This window comes from Micrasema longulum, unplaced genomic scaffold (assembly GCF_059751315.1).
Source record: "Micrasema longulum isolate JH-2025_06_02 unplaced genomic scaffold, ASM5975131v1 h1tg001444l, whole genome shotgun sequence".
In the NCBI taxonomy this organism is placed as follows: Eukaryota; Metazoa; Arthropoda; class Insecta; order Trichoptera; family Brachycentridae; genus Micrasema; species Micrasema longulum.
In genome coordinates, this window is record NW_028278630.1 from 335,242 (window position 1) to 353,224 (window position 17,983).

Here is a 17,983-nt window from a genome sequence, read left to right on the forward strand (position 1 = left end):
AGCGCCACACAGTTTAGGAAAGCAAGAATGTTGAGACCGTAGCAAGTGAGCACTTAGTCTAAGTCTATGATCAATCCAGTAGTAATTAGATTATGGATTAATATCTCGACGATTTCACATGGGTTCAATTCATGTAACGCGTAATGTTGCCTTATACCAGGCCTGGGCAAACTGCGGCCTGATTTGCGTTTTTGTGCGGCCCGCGAGCTTTATCGCATTTATGAAAAAATATTATAAGTTCTGCTTTTTTAAAATACTAAAAAAAATCATCATATTTGAGTATGTCTAAATGTTTAAAGGCAGGCTGGATTTCACTCCCTAGTGAGTAATTAAGATCTTAATTTGTTGCACCCGCGAGGTGAAACATTTTAAAGAAGGAAATATGGAAGTATACGCATTTACAGGGCTTATGACAGTCATTGGCTGGTTTAAGAGGCCACTTTACACAGTGTGTAACATTTGCCATGGAAATAATTTCATCAAAAGAATCTCTCCAACCAACGTCAATAAAGGGTTTTTCTTTTATTTCACAAATTATTACAGATTTAAGTAGTTGAGAAAATATGGATGTTTAAAGATGGGCAGAATGGTGAATGCTACACAGCGTGTAAAGTGGCCACGTATACCAGCCAATGAAAGGCAGTGGCGAACAGTGAATTTGTTTACAGGTAAGCTACAAAAAAATATCATAAGTGTGCATCTTTGTACATTATATAAGTAATATGTTATTTTTCATGTGGTTCTGTGTGATAACAACATCTTTCATCTACGAAATCAACTCAACGACGTTTATACTTAACTTTGCGATATATGATATTTTATGGCTATATTCCACATTATTTTAATACATAACTTATACAAAAGTTTATAAAAAATATCACAATGAATTTATTCAATATAATTATTCCCATTACGATTAAAATGTCAATTGGTCGATTTGTTCTAGAAATGAATAATGTCAAAACCGGCAACGTCGAGCGCCACATGTCCTTCGATATGACAGTTTGAAAATAATGGTAGTAATATATCAACTAAAATATATCGAAGAAAAATAGCCCATGGGAACGTCGAAATACAGTTTTCCAAATCGTAAATTTTCAAATAATTCGTGCAAATTGCAAGCAAGCTTATTTTAAGAGGAAATAAACGCAGCTGAGTTTAAGATGTTAAAAACATAACATACTTATTTGAAGGAAGAAATAAGTTGGAAAAATTGGCTAATTTCTTGGCTTAATGCTGGCCCTGGGCGCGTTCGAATCACATTTTTAATTATTTTTGGGAGGAAAATAAAAACGTTGGAAGTTATTTATAAGAAAAAGCAAATATTTGTTTGACGCAAACAAAGTTACCATGAAACATTAGTATGGATAGTTAAATAAAATGGTTAACTGCATATAATCGCTTATTTGGACAATTCGCCCCTGATGACAGATTATAAGCCTGGTAAATGCTAAGACTTCCATACTCCCTTCTTAAAATGTTTTTTCCTGTCTGTTGCTATTAATTCAGGGATAAAAATGATGATTTGATATTTTAGAATTTATCGACTTATAAACGTAGATCCTATACAGCAGGTGGATACAAAAAGGGGAGGAATCGAGACCACGCCAAAAAAATCACTACAGTGACACAAAGTGTTATTATAAAGGTATTATGCCCTTTTATTAGGAATAAAAATAAAGAATAACGTACTGACTCCGCCAACTCTATATCCCACTTATTACAAAATTGGCTTCTTAAATAAATAAATATAAAAAAATTAACCAGTTTTGTTTTTCTCATTAAATTGTAGGTTATAAGGGAATCGGTTCGTTTTTCATATTGAAATTCGTTTTTATGGCAATAAATAATATATGATTGCGAACCGCTGTTTATTTTCAATATTAAAAAGTAATTATGTATGCCGACGACATAGGACTATTTTACAAAAATCAAACAGACACATTTACAAACGATGACGAAGACATAAACGATGACCTAACTATTTTGACTAAATGGACAAATACAAACTTAGTTACACTCAATGAAAAAAAAAACAATATTATAAATTTTGAATCTAGAAAAAAATTTCATACAATAGATGCTTACATAAACGAAGAACGACTAATTAAAATTGAACATGTAAAATATTTAGGACTATCAATAGACAGACAACTGACATGGACAGCTCACATCAATAATTTAATTTGCAAAATAGCAACATTATCGAGTCTTTTTTCAAAAATCAAACATTTTGTTCCGAAAACGGAAAAAAATCTTGTGTATGAAGCCTATGTCAAATCTAAAATATGATATATGCAACAACAATGGGGAACAGGAAACCAAAAGGACATAAACAGACTACAACGACAGCAAAATAAAATATTGGAGCTAGTATAGGACCTCCCTTATCTAACACCAACCTAAAAACTCTTTAAAAAAACTAAACAATTAAATGTGAATGAAATTTTTCAACAAGAATTTTTAAAATTTATTCATAAGTTAGCCACTGATAGTATTTTAGATAAATAACTAAAGCTTTTTAAAAGAATAAATAAACATGGACATAATACAAGAATATCAGAACAATACCACATACAACATTCCAAAACAAGACAAGGACAATCGAGACTAATAAATCAGGGACTGAAATTATACAATAAACTACCAGACAAAACTAAACAAAAGACTTAGAAAAACTTTTCAAAAAGCGTAAAAAATATAATTGTCAACAAAAGAGTATAAATAAAAAATAAATGTAATAATCCGTAAGGGTTAATAAATAAATTTCAAATACAATTTTTTTTTTATAATTTTAAAAATGCGTCCCTTCATTCGAAAAGTTTTCCCAGGCCTGCATTAATACGTTTACGTTGTGATATTAAGACTACATTATGTATGCACGTACGTATATATTAACATATTTCTCTACCAAGAAATGATCCCCATCTGAAGCGCGTTACAAACCGAATTGATAGAAGATCATAAATAATTCTTATTGATTAACATATTACAACAGAGATGAATAACATTTATATGGAAGTCTAGGCATTTCCAGGGCTTATGATTCGCCATAGTTTTGTTTGATCAATAAAGGTTAAAGCTTTTTAACTTCACAAAATTTCATTAATATATTTTCTGTTTTATTACCCTCGTTAGAATTTGAAGCGTAAAGAAGTGTAATAAATATAAACTAAAACGATTTACATAAAGTGTGTAGTTGTTTGTTGGTTATATATTTTTCTAATTATATTATGTTGTTTACAATATGATGTAACTTATGTTTTGATCATGCTTTTTATGCCTTAATTAAATTTACTTCTTTAATTTATTTTTTTTATTTGCAAATAAATGCATTGAGATACATTTGGTTTCATATATTTCAGCTCTTAAGGTAAAAACCTGTGCTAAGCTAAAATGTTTTACAAAATTAAATATGGTACAATACTAAATTTGATCAGACACTTTGAATTACTATAAATTTTTTTTTGAAGTATAGTTTAATTTATAAAACATACATATTTATGTACAAAAGAAAACAAAAACGATTACTTATATGAATTGTTGGTAAAAATTATACAATTAACATAAGAAAAGTATTAACAACAACGATAACGCAAAATCAAAAAGAAAAAATAAGTAATTATGTTCCTTAATGTCCTTGTCTACAAATATTTGGACAATCTCCTTGTCACAAAATATTGTTGGATTCTTATTGAATTGCGTAATACAGAGAACACGGAAACCTTTTTACTCTCATTAAATATTCTTTTTGACATTTCTTTTTAAATAAAAAATTGTAACCACATTTTTCTGGGGCTCGGCAGTAAAATAAGAAATTACAAAATAATGCTCTGGAAGATGTAAAAACGCAAAAAGGCGCCATTAAAGATATGTATGTATGTAATAAACAAAGGATATGTGTTGCCTATGTTTTTTAGTATGCGAGTAAGGATCCTATGAACAAGGGTAAAAGCTTTAAATTTTTTTAGGAAAAGACGATTATATCTTAAAATACATTTACTTTCATTCAAAACAGTAGCCTGTTTGTCCTTATTGTTAAAAAAACAACAGGGACATCAATAAAAATAGGTTGTTTGAATATACAAAAGTAATAGTTTCTATTTTACAATTTCTTTTAGGAGCTAAATGTAATGGGGGTAAAATCCCGATCTAATTAATTAGGTTAAACTTGGTGCCGGAAATAGAACCAGAACCCTGAACTAGTGTTTTCGACGCGACCGCTGCTCTCAGGTAAGAATCCTGAATAATTTAATCGAGTGGGGACAAGTCCGCCACGTTGTGCAGCGGTTGGCGCGTTTGCCACAATTCTTGAGGTTCTGGGTTCGATTTCTGGCAGAGCGGAGATGAAATATTGATTTCACATCAGTTTGCGGCCCCGTGGCGATTGTCGCGGACTTGTGGATCAGAGGTCCGGTGATGGTTTTAATATTAATTTTTACTACAGTAAAATAAATATATAACAACTTTAATATTACTAATCAAAACAAAGTTACGCTATTAGTTAATTATCATTGATAAAGAAGCTTGGGTAACTTTGAAACTGATAAAAGAAATCGTAAAAAACAAAGTTATTTTATTATGATAATAATGATTATTTTTCCATTTTTCTTTTTTTTAGATATCTCTATTATAATATACAGGGTGTTCTTTAAACCCTGTCACATCCGAAACCACAATGATCAGTAGGGCAAGATGACATAATAGCATATTAAAAAAAATACTACCACAACTCGATTTCCATTTTTCCAACACAAGTTACTTACGACTTGAAACGGTCTGAAAAATTTCAATATTCGAGTATTATATGAACTCAAGTATTTCACTTTTATTTAAAAAAAATATATCAATTGGGTTGTTATTTATAGGAAGATTATTATTGGCAACTTTTTGGGTGTCTTTTTTTTATAATGAGGAACTTCAGCCCTACGGGAAATTAGATACAAATAATATTTTTTTACGAGCGGTAAAAAAAATGAGAGCATCAAATTATACAGCAAAGTTTCTTGAAAATGTACGAAAAAATATTTAATGAAATGGAACTGCTTCAAATGACGTCACTAGTTCAAATGAATCAACCAATTATAGTTTAGAAATACAAAATGATAGCGCTGATAATGCAATTAATTCAAATAAAAAAATTAAAATAGTAAATAAATTAATACATGAGAATTGAAAATATATAAAATGGGGCTGGGTTTAAAATTAATTTAATTGAAATACTTAATCCTTTTAATTCGTATTTCTAATTAGATGTTTCATAAATCTCGAATTAGGAAATCATAATGTCGAAACGGTAGTAATGACGAAATTCGTTTGAATTCAATATGAGCCGGCAGCACGTCACGTGTTCGACAATGGCGCTCAAAAAGTCGTTTCGGCACTTTCAATTATGAACCTTACGCTCTACCGGTACCACGCACATAGGAGAGAAGTAAATCTCATCACATAAACTATGACGAGATACATTAGGAGAGTCATTCGGTGCTTTCCTAAAGCGAGTCCTACTTGCCGTTTACAGTACGGTATGAAAATTTACATCAAAATGTAATTCACGTCTCCTTTAGGTTTCATTTGACACTCCTCCCCATATAAACTTAATGGGCTCTTCAGTGCGAAGCAATATCAGGATTAAGTTGATCCTTTTGAGATCGGCGTGAAAACTACAAGCATAAAGCGAGGATTTAACGCACTGTGAGCATACGAACTTACAAAATAATATATAATTTAATTATAATTTTAATTACGCTATTCATGCAATATAATTAAACTCTACCAGTCTCTGCATGAGACATGAAAGAAAAGTTCAATCTCGTGCGAACCCTCAACTTTCCATGGGTTGAGAACGTGGAAGGTATATTATAAGATATTAAAAATAAAAATTCCATCCTTAACACGAGCGTCTTGCTGAGGGAGATAAAAATGTTTCAATTTAATTTATAGTTTATTTTATTGGGAATACGTACAGATGTGGGAATAAGTTGCAAGTATTCAATGACACAGAAAAAAAACGAGAATATAATATAATAAATAATGCATGGTGCGCCATCGAATTAGTTCACTGAAATTTAAGCAAATAAAGCACATGTGGGCAACCTTCGGCTCACGGGCTGGATTCGGCCCGTGAAGCGATGGAACGAGAACGCGGCAGTATGTAATGTTAAATATGATTTTACTGGGCAGGACTGCAATAATTTATTCCAGCCCGCAACTCGGAGATAAATTAGCAATATGGCCTAGAAAAAAAATTGCCCAAGCCTACTAAAAAGCGAGAATGTAAATAATATTAGAAAAAAAAACTCCGAATTGTTACGCAATATTGATTAGAGTAAATATTATCAGACCACTATCTCAACTATAATAGGGGAATGAGTAAATACAGGGCTTATGACTTGTCATTTATTGGTTTATCACTTTACGCAGTGTGTGTAATATTCACTATTCTGACCAATTTTTGTGTTTTCCACACCTACACAGTATGAAGACATTGATAAGTTCGTATATATGTAAATAAATAATATTTTGGAAAAGCGTGTTAAGCTCTCAAAGACAAAATCTATTTTCAAAAAGAGTTTCCGGACTGGATCTTCTTCAGGGGAAGGGATTTGAGTGAGAAACTCCTTGATGGTTTTTCAAATATTTGAGTTGGTTTATTTCAATTTTATTGTTTAGGTACATAATTTTTTTATATTTATTGTATGTTGGTGTGCCATGTATTTGTTTTGTATAATATATATGGTGATATGCATGTTGTTAAAGTGTTCTCATACTCATATTCGTCCCAACTCAACACAAGACTTTGGTTACACGGAGTTGGGATTTGATTTGCTATATAAACTTATTGTGAACAAAATAAATAAATATATATATATGCATTTGTATTCAAAGCAGGCGTCGTTTCACATTATAAAACGCTTTCTTATGGGTGACATCTGATTTGTGACATTTTGGTGTGGATACATAGTGAGTACATCACTTAAACCAGCCAATGGAACGTCATTTACCCTGTGAATACCATTTATGGTGCTTTTTTAAAACACATAATGTAATTTAAGAAACGAATATTTATATACGTACTATTATTTGGCATATGATTTATTGCTCCTATTTCTTATATTTATTACTATAATTGAGTAAATTTCTAGAAAACATAACTCAATTATCATTTCAATTATGCTTTTATTCATATATATTCTTTTTCTGTTGATTTAAATGATGCTCTTATTTTGTTTTTTTTTTTTAATACTACTATATTTTACTATTATTTTGTTGATTTTAATGATACCACTGTTTTGTATATTTGATTATGTGTGATTCTTTATTTGCATAATTTAAATTTTAACATTATTTCTGATTACCTTTTTTGCATTGTATTCTTTGGAAATTGATTATTTATTACATTTATTTTAGATTGTGATTCTATGTCATTATAATTTGATCTTTAGCTCGAATTTGTGTATGTTCATCGTGTTCTTTAATATACGATTTACCATTATTTTCTTATCGTTGTGTCTTTGCTACATGGTTTTATGTTCTTTTTGTTCAGTTTCTGACAAACCTATCTCTTCGTATAACTGTTGTATTTATTTATTTATACTTTTACATTGTTTGTATTATTTTTTTATACAGAATAATGTTCCCTCACTGGGGTGTCCCGTGCCGAGGGAAACATTTTACAAAATGTGAAACATGCCTATTTAACATAGCTATTTAACAAAATAATAACAACAAAAAAACGTTATTAAACCAATTAACCTAATTATAATTAACATAATAAACAATAAAAAACAAAAATATTCATAAAAACATAACCAATTTATATAGACTAATTTAAAAAAATATATAAACAGTGCATACATTTTACATATTTGGCTTGATCCACTCATCGATCCGTGCGCAACCCACCTCCACTATCCATTTCTTAATAGCAATTTTATATTTTGAGAACTTACTTATTGTTCTTATGGATAATGGAAGTAGATTGTACACTTTAACCGAGTAGTTGTAATTGGATGAAGTCGTACATATAATATATAAACAAAAAAAAAATAATAACCACAAATGAATACTCACGTATGCAGTAGTGATAATCCCCGTCTGCGCATCGATAACGAACTTTGGTTTTTCTCCCGAAGTCGTGACAAACTGATACCGTACAGTTCCGCCATTTTCAGGTGGATCTCTATCCTCCGCTTTTACCTGTAAAAACAATAACAATCAAACAAACTCTGAAACCAGAGAAACATATCGTCATCATATCGATATTTACACCCGATGGTGTACAGAGCACTGTATTGTTAAACCAAATACAGCGTATCTCGATCATCTGTTATATAAACGTAAGGTGATCAGTTGTTTCTGATACCTGTCTAGAGTCAGTTGAATCGCAGTGTAAAAACACCTGAAAAATTAATATTTCGCGTGGAGGAATCGAACCTGGGGCCTCAAACAAAGAAGTCGAATGCGCCAAACTCTACTCTGCGAGGTGAATTTAACCCCACTTGATTTTTTTCCCAGGATTTTCAGGACTTCAGGAACATTGGGAAGTCGTTAAGTGGTTTATACAAATGTTCGAAAACAAAGTAAAAAGTTTAACGTGGATTCTTGTGATGTAATTCACCACAGTGATTAAAAACTGTTTTTTTTTCATAATAAAATTATAAATATGTGAGGATATTTTCATAAAAAAAAAGTTGAGCAGGTAAAAATAATTATATTGAACAAAATATTTAAATAATTAACTTTAAAAAAAAAAACTCAATAGCGCGTAGGGTACTGCATTGGTACTCCGATCGCAGCGTATCTTTAACATACATTTAAGTACATGCATAGCAAGATTATGAGTTTTACGTTTCATATTTCGATACGAAGACATTACTCTGTAAAGAGAAGCCCTTAAAACAGGCAAATATTTATTGATTCGGGACCCCACTGTTGCCCGCCACGTGATTGAATATTTAGTGTGTTTGCCTACCATGCACGAGGTATCGGTTTTAATTCCCGACGCGGTCGACATGAACGTTTATTTTTAAATATGTTATTAAATCGAATCAAAGGTCCGTGTTTCAAATCCCACTCTACCCCAACTTGATTCCCATTTTCTAATAGTGAATTATTTACAACTCGTTGAATATGGCTCCCTAAATTAATGTTTGTGTAAATCATAAAAACGCAAATATTGCCTATTTTTTTTTTTAAAATTATTGCTCTGGACTGACACCGGAAGCGTCAGACTGATAGTCTTTAATTAATGTGACTACATTAAAAATTTATTTATTAACTAAAACACTATATATTATACAGTTTACATACGTATGCATAAGGGCGGGCATATTGCCTAAGGACAATTTATTCCTACCTACCCAAACCGTTCAATTTGAGAAAATCAGTGGTATATTAACATATTGCTGGTATATTATGTTTTCACTATAGAATAAAATATTTATTCAAAAAATGACTAAATATCTACAGTATTCTATGAAGAAAAAAAGAAAGATACGCTGCGATTGGTGTACCGAAGCGGGGTCTTATGCAGCATTTTATGTAAAACGGGAATAATAAAGATGATGTGAAGAATTTTTCTGTGAGGTAATTCCTCAACATTAAAACACTAAGTACTATTTAGAAAGCAAAACAAAACTTTAGTTTACATTTCAGAAGAAAAATATTCAGGCAAACTTAAAAAACCCCCTCGAAGAACTCATTAGGCAAATTGAAATTGTTATAAAAATCTAAAACACATCAGTGTTATGGAAATGTTCCCTAATCAAGCGAAGCAGGGAAAGTTCCTGATTGATGTTATGTTTAAGGCTTTTCATTAGGGCCATTTATCAAACGAATTTAAATATTGGGCAAGTAAAATTACCATCACATGCGAGGCCCGTTGACGAAATCATTTTACCAAGTCTTTTAAATTATCGAGCCAGTATCGTGTTGCAACTACAGATCACAAACCAAATTAATTCGAAAGACTTAAAGAAGATATCTCCCCTAATACTGCACGATTGCACGTCGGACTGATTATACCTAACTAAAATCGACAGTATCGAGGCCTCGTATTCACGCTTTCCGTACCCCAAAACTGAGCAGATTTTTTCAAAAGTAAAAGTAAAGTAAATGTTAAAGTATCAGAAATAAATTTTATGAGTCGGCACGTTTAGCTTCCAAAAATAGTTGCCATGTTTGTATAACGTACGTCTCAAGACGGCAGATTAAACTAGGTGCTTTTAAAGGTTTAAGATGATCCCAGCTTATAAAAGAAAATTAAAAAAAACAAAAGATAAAGACACGCCAATGGTGGATATCTAGAGAATGTAAAAAAACGTTCCTTTAGTTCCATTTATTTGACATTTATTCCCAGGAGATAATATGAAGTGTAATGTTTTAAGAAGATTTTTTTTCTTACCGTGAAAACGTAAGTTCCGATATTGGAGTCTTCAGGTACAGATGGATGGTAGGCTGAGCAGTTCGTGAAGACCGGTTTGTGATTGTTCTTCACGGATAATTTCGATGTTCTGGTAAACTGCAAAAAAACAACAAACAAGAATTAATGCCGGACCAATTTGTAGGCTTTGAGCCCCCATAAATCATATTTAATACGGCGGTCGAGGAACAAATTTCAGAGATTGACATTATGTTTATTAATGAGTTCTAGAACCCATTCTTTAAAACGGCCAGCTTTCACGCGAAGACAAAGGTCAGTGGGAAGATTTGCCGGGCGGATTTCAATTAGGTACAATAATTAATTATTATGTTATAACGGCGTAAATGTCAGTGGGTAACGTCGCCCAAACGGTGTGAACTTTCAGGGCGAAAATGTGAGAAAATAAAGTGTGAAATGCGCGGGGAATAATAGAAATACTTCCAAGACGTCACCCTTAAGAAAGTCTGAAATGTCACTCGGGCTATAAAATCGCTACAAAACTGCGGCGAAACCTTTCCATAAATCACCTTCAAAATATGGAATGTTGCTTCGAACCACGAACTTAAATTAAGCGAAATATGAACGAATTTTGCCAAAGTATGAATATTTATTATGGGAACTTATAATATTACAAATCAAACACTGATTTGAGTCTACTGAACACTAAATATGGAGTTCTACAAAATAACCACCAAATCAATCAATAGGCACTACGTACATTTCAAAAAAATAGTTTGAGCCTAAGACCAAACGACTGAAATGAAACCTAGAAAGTTTATCTAAGGGAACTATGTATTCCAGATAAACTAGCTGACAGGCGTCTTACGCTATATCTACGGCTAGAGAAAAAGTTATTATACCTCTATGCAAACAGCGCACTAAATTCATTGAACGCGCATTTGCGGTCGCAGGCCTTATGACATGGAATGCTCTCTCAGCAGAGGTGCGAGTCTGTGAGAGTGAAGTGATGTTTCGGGAAAAACTTAAAACACACTTGTTCTCTAAATCATTTGAATAAATCCGTAGCATGTGATAACAAAATAACTTGTTTTAATTGATTTACAAATTTGAAAGCTTTAATTAAATTTATTTATCTATAGAATCACTATGTAAAGCGCCCTTGATGTATTATATTACGAAAAGTTATTCATAATAATGATAATCGTCATTTATGGCGATTTTATACGATTTTAAAATGAATATACTGATATTTAAGGTAAATTGCATTCATTTATTTAATTTACTTTGAGAAAATAACAACAATTTTTGCATAAAATGAATGCAGAATATAAAAATAATAGAAACATTAATTGTAAAATAATATTAACATATTATAACAGAGATGAAGAACATTTTAAAGAAGGTAATAAAGAAGTCAAGGCATCTACAGGGCTTATGACCCGTCATTGGCTGGTTTAAGTGGCCACTTTACACACTGTGTAACATTCACCATTCTGCCCATATTTGAACATCTATATTACTTCAATTCTTTCATCTGTTGATGTTTTGAAAATTTCAGGCGTTGCCTAGTATGTAGGTGAAATAATTCAATTAGATGAATCTCACCCGCATAAATAAAGGTTTCAGCTCTTTAACTTCACAAACATCAACAGATGAAAGAATTGAAGTAATACAGATGTTCAAATATGGGCAGAATGGTGAATGTTACACAGTGTGTAAAGTGGCCACTTAAACCAGCCAATGACGGATCATAAGCCCTGTAGATGCCTTGACTTCTATATTACCTTCTTTAAAATGTTCTTCATCTCTGTTGTAATATGTTAATGTTAACAGCTCCCCAGGGAGTTGAATCCAGTCCTTGTCTACAAAAATTTGGACAAACTCAAAATATTGTTGTAAAATAATAAACAACAATTTTTGCATAAAATGAATGCAGAATATAAAAATATTAGAAAAATTAATTGTAAAAAGATTCTGCCGATATTTTCAAAAGAGTTTTTAACGCACTTCGTTGAATAAAATTTAGATACATAAATATAGATATTTTAAGTTTTGTGTATTGTGGTTGTGAATCATGATTAAATGTGAATTTGAAATTTGTGTGAGCAGAAAAGTTTATGTTATTATAAATGGTTTTGGTGATGTCATGCAGTGCCATTATCATTAAAAGGTGTATATTTGTCTCGCTCTTCGGTATTCTATTATTTCATCATGTCATACATCACAAATAAATATATACACATCAACCCTCAGCATCGTTTTTCCTGTCAACCCCCAATTGAACTCTATTAAAATTCTACAACTGCGCTACGAGGCGGACTTTTCTCTACTTGATTTACTTTTCAGGATTTTTACCTGAGAGCAGCCATCGAGTCGAAAACATTCGCCCAAGGTTATGATTCTATTTCACACACAGAACATTCTTCATCTGCCTAGATACAGCATGTAGTATTCCGATACTAAACATCCTCAATATTTTTATTTATACACTTTGCTAGTCGAAATATTACCAAAATGCTGCGCATGTCAAAACTCGTCAGCATGGCGCGTTCGTATTTATAATATGCAATAACAGTAATATTGTTTATATTAGTTACTGGGTCCCATGAACGTATAGTACCTTCGTTACTTAATCAGTACGTATGACGTCAAAACTTCCCCAAACTTTCCTGTTTTATATCTCAATCCCTGAAAATTAATAATTGGTTTACATAACGAGAATCACAATAACCTCGATTCTCAGTATGTAAGAATATACCCGAAATGAAAATGAATATTTTACAAAACTCCCAACTGATTATCGTTGAAAATAACAATAGAAAAAATAATCAAAAATGTTTGTTCGTAAATAATCTAATAATTGTAGACAAGTCTTATATGTTAACCACCAAAAGAGTTTATTAAGATTGATCGATAGTAAAAAAACATAATATAAATTTCGCTTTAAAGATAACAATCAAACAAAATTGAAGCAATATCCATTTTTTCTATGTTCAAATGTACGTATTTTACAATTCTTCCATCCGTTTAATTTTGTGAAAAGCCAAAACCTTTATTAATGTGAGATTCTACCGAATTCCTTCACGAAAAAACGCATGAAAATACATCTTAAATCAATTTAATCAAAAATTTGATAACAAAGATTTATAAAATGAGGATGTTTACACATAAGCAGAATGATGAATGTTCCACAAACTAATAACTGGTTATGAGCCTTGCCAAGGTCGAAAATTTCATATTTTATTGTGTTATTTTTATCTATTTCTGGTGAAAAATTATAACGTAAGTATATGAGGGTTATAAACAATTTCATATGAAAACTAACACAGCCTGAGTTTGTTTCAAAATTTCATGTCGATAAAGCTTCTGTCGGTACTACGAAAGTTTTTATAGTTTCCTGGTTTTAAATTTTGCTTTTGAAATAATACTTTCCCGTCACTACTGTAAAAATCAATTATTTAGTAAAATAATCTACGTTCAAAGCGTAGTTGAAATGTGATATACATTTCATTTCAATCGTTAGTCCAGGGCCTTTTTTTATATTTTTTGATGCAGCATTTATGAACTAAAAATGATTTTTCAAAGAATGCAGTGATTATTGTAGAAATGCACCCATTAAAACACATCAAATGAGACGGCGTACTCGACTTGGGCCAGTTGCATATCGAAGAGTTAAGTTAAAATGTTAAAAGTTAAATAATTGTTACGTAAATATAAAAATGGGGTTCTTTGATTTACTTTTAAACGCAATAACAATGTATCTTATTTTGATGAAACTAGCTGAAGTTAGTTTTAACGTTCATTGTATTTTACTTTGTGAGAGCTAATAGCTTTATTAGGATTTAAAAGACATGCATACTACTTCTACTACCAATTACAGGCAGAGAGGGTGGAACGCCATATGTGTCAACTTTGACAAACATTCCAAGCTTCTTCCACATGTATACATCTAATCATACATACATAATATGTTTGCCAAAACTAAATTTCATAAAATATTCAGGATAAGTCATTAACCGAGTAGGTAAGTTTTATTGACTTTCTTATACATTTAGATACTAAAATTAATCGTATTATAAAATTGCATTATTTAATTGGATATTTTTTAAGCGAAATATTAAATATTATTCGTCATTTGCCTAAACTCGGGGGAATTAAATGGTGGCATAAAATTTGCTTGTTAGCGTCGTGAAAATAACGTCGCATGGCAGATATTCATATTAACAATATATGATTGTATCCTGTAGTTAAACATAATAAAAGAATTGGATCATTTTAAAATGTTGAGACTAGTGAAAATAAAATAAATCTCAAAACTCAGCATTGCTCAACCTCAAAAAATTGTACTTAAAATTAATTTAATTCCTTGTCGCTAAGTTTGCATCTAATCACTCATGTAAATGTTTTATTGCAATACTAGCTATCTTTTTTATAAATGTACAAATTTCTAGGAATTAAACATACATATCGTTTCCTTGTGGATAAACAACACCGATTATGAATAAACTATCTTAAACCAAATCATATGGTTGCTTATTGCTATTCTCGTTTTTCTTGCAAATACTGTGGTAAAAAATACAATTCGTTTATTCATTTAAAATCTTATTATAAAGTTAACCCTTCATCAATCCATTCTGTTTCGGGAGAAAATGATAATGTTGAAAATTAAAACCCAAAAAAATCGTTTGTGTCGGCCACAAATACAAACTAAATATAACTTGTTTGAATTGTACAATTTTGTTGCCAACAGCGATTGCAGAAGCAGGTAGTAATATGAATAAATCTAGTAGAATCAGGATTCTTTCAAACAGTGGATGTAAGGCAAATTTTATTTCTCAAAAATGTGTAGAACGATTGAGCCTAAAATATACAAAGTGCAACATACCTATTAGTGGAATAGGTAAAATGAATTCCAGAGCTACAACTGGCAAAGTCACCTGCCTTTTTAAACCAATAGGTTCATCTGATTTTCCTATTGAATACGAATTTATAGTTTTAAAAGATATTTGCAATTACATGCATGCTGTTGAATCGCCTCGTCAAAATTGGAAATACATTTCGAATTTACATTTAGCGGACCCTGGATTCAATGTTGCGGGTCCGATTGATATTTTGTTGAGTTTAAGAATTTTTCTCACACTGTTGAAGTCTAGATACATAAAAATACCTATAGATAAACACACGATAAAAAGATAATTATGATCACTTTAATACAGAAAAGAATGAAAAAGTATACTCATAAATAGCATAAAAAAACCTAAGCAGATAATCAGCATTATCGTCATTGATACGCTTCAATACCTAAACCAAAATATCATCAGGTCCGCAATTTCTAAAATTAAAATAAAGAAATGACCAACTAAATATAATATTTAAATAAATACAAAAAATACAAATCAAGATCATATTGATCATGTTATATCAGAATTTACAAAAATATTTTATTTGATTGATAAAAAAATATTAATGCTTCCCGTTTCGCTTATTTTTCGGGTAACTCACTGTCCAATTTTCAAAACTATGTTTTGGATCTGGAGAAAATGTTGATTGCTTCCTACCACTTCAAGTTAATTTAATTTTTAAAGTAAAAATAGAATATTTATAACGCAAGATCGTTTTGAGCAAATGTACACAAAATTAACGACATTTCCCCTTGTGAAAAGCTATAATTGATATACTCATACTATTCCAAGGTGTATTATTCCTTATTAATTCCGTTATGTCAAGAAACAAAGCTTCGAAGCAAGTATGATATATTTCATTCCCGTGATTGGCATTAGCGAGACAAATGTGAAGTGAGACATTTAATATTTCATGACAGATGCGTGCGTTATCATTGGATAATAATAATTGTGGAAATGCCAAAGATGTGTATTTCTCGATGAAAATATAGCAGACACGCGGGCTTAAAACTCTGAACAATAATATTATCCGTCGTAGAACGAAATTCTTTGATTCCCTAAGCTACAACATGAATTAATATTATATTTTCTTAGATAGGCACCGGCACAAAATAAAACAAATACACATACTGAAGGTGGTTTATATAATACTTTTTATTTTTTTTATTTTATTATTTTATTTTATTTGGGAAATCAACAGTTCTAAATACATATTTTTAGTAAACAAACAGATATAGTGTATAAACTCAGAACTAATAACAGATTTCCACATAGTATACAAAGTAAGTAAAGAAAATATATTACATATTAAATAAATACATACAATTTGTACATATAAAAATGTTATTTTCATGTACTCAATAATCAAAGATTTTTTTTATATTTATTTGAAGAACATTAAGTTACTGTAAATTGGGCGGGATAAGGACAAGAATGCTTGAAGAGAGGATAAGGAGGGGAGGGGAGATGTACATATTTATTATTATAATGTCTACTAACTTACATAATACATTTTTAGTGTAAATTTTAAATCTGACAGAGTGATGTTTGTGTAATCTATATTTTTAAATTTTGTATCGTACATTGAAAAAGTCCTACGAAAAAAAGCATTTTTAACATACGATGTTTTACTTATTGGTACATGAAACAGGTGGTACCGTCTACAAATCCTGGCTGGCACATGTATTGTTATTAAACCAAGCAGCTCTGTACAGTCAACCATTCCTGTCATAATTTTGTAAAGCAGTCGTTGGTACGTACACACTCTGCGGTATAGTAGAGAAATGATTAAAGGAAACATTTTTTTTTTTCATCTATATCGGTAGAAATAAGATGAATATTATATTTTCATTGTGTATTATTAAGATTGAATTAAAGTCTAAAAAAACAGAAGATGTAAAATTTACAACACTATCATTGGTTGATTAGGAAGAACTTGTGACGTAATTCAAAGTAGGTATTTTTCGTTAAAATCATATTCATGATTTTTTTACACATTTTTAAAAAACTTCGTATTACAATGTGTTGCTTTTTACCGCGAGTAAGAAAACATTTTTGTGTCCAATTTCCCGTAGCACTGAACATCCTCAATTTCTTGGATTTTTTCTTGCAACTAGGGGTGATAGAACGCGTGACACTTCACAGTAAACTAAATTTGAAAATTCAGTGTTCTTTTATTTAAGTCGCATTATTATTAAGTTGTTATAAGAAAAACCAGCTTCTAAAAATGGCATGTCAACAACGAATTCTAACTGTAATAAAAATATACATTATATACACACAAAAATGCTTTAAAAAGCTGTCAAAGTAACTGCGCCACGACGCAGCGCCTATAAAAAGTTTTTAAACTTGTAAATATATTTACATTAACTAGTTATTTTATTTTATTTTATTTTTTTATTTTTATTTTTCTTTCTGTTGACGCCCATGGGGCTTTTACATTATACATACTATATAATAAGAAAAAGTTACACATTAAACATAATTAACATTTTTTCAAATATAAAAATCAAAAAAATATATTATTTAAATTTAAAAATAAAGTTACATAGTAAACATAATACACTATTAAGACATAATACATACATTATATTATGTTTATAATATAAGGCATAACAGGATTCAAATAAAACATAATTATATATTTATTTTTTTTTACACCGGTAAACTAAACTTTAAAGTGAAGTTATTTAAAATG

General features: G+C 30.6%; 1 protein-coding gene across 1 annotated transcript in view; it reads right to left on the minus strand.

Moving 5' to 3' along the window:
* shg (DE-cadherin) overlaps positions 1-17,983 on the minus strand; it is a 91,681-nt gene that overhangs the window by 68,980 nt on the left and 4,718 nt on the right. The window contains exons 2-3 of the mRNA XM_088235802.1: positions 10,406-10,522; positions 8,074-8,199 (exon numbers count right to left, since the gene is read on the minus strand). Of these exons, the coding sequence (XP_088091928.1) occupies positions 8,074-8,199; positions 10,406-10,522 (243 nt within the window). The remainder of the gene's footprint in view (positions 1-8,073; positions 8,200-10,405; positions 10,523-17,983) is intronic.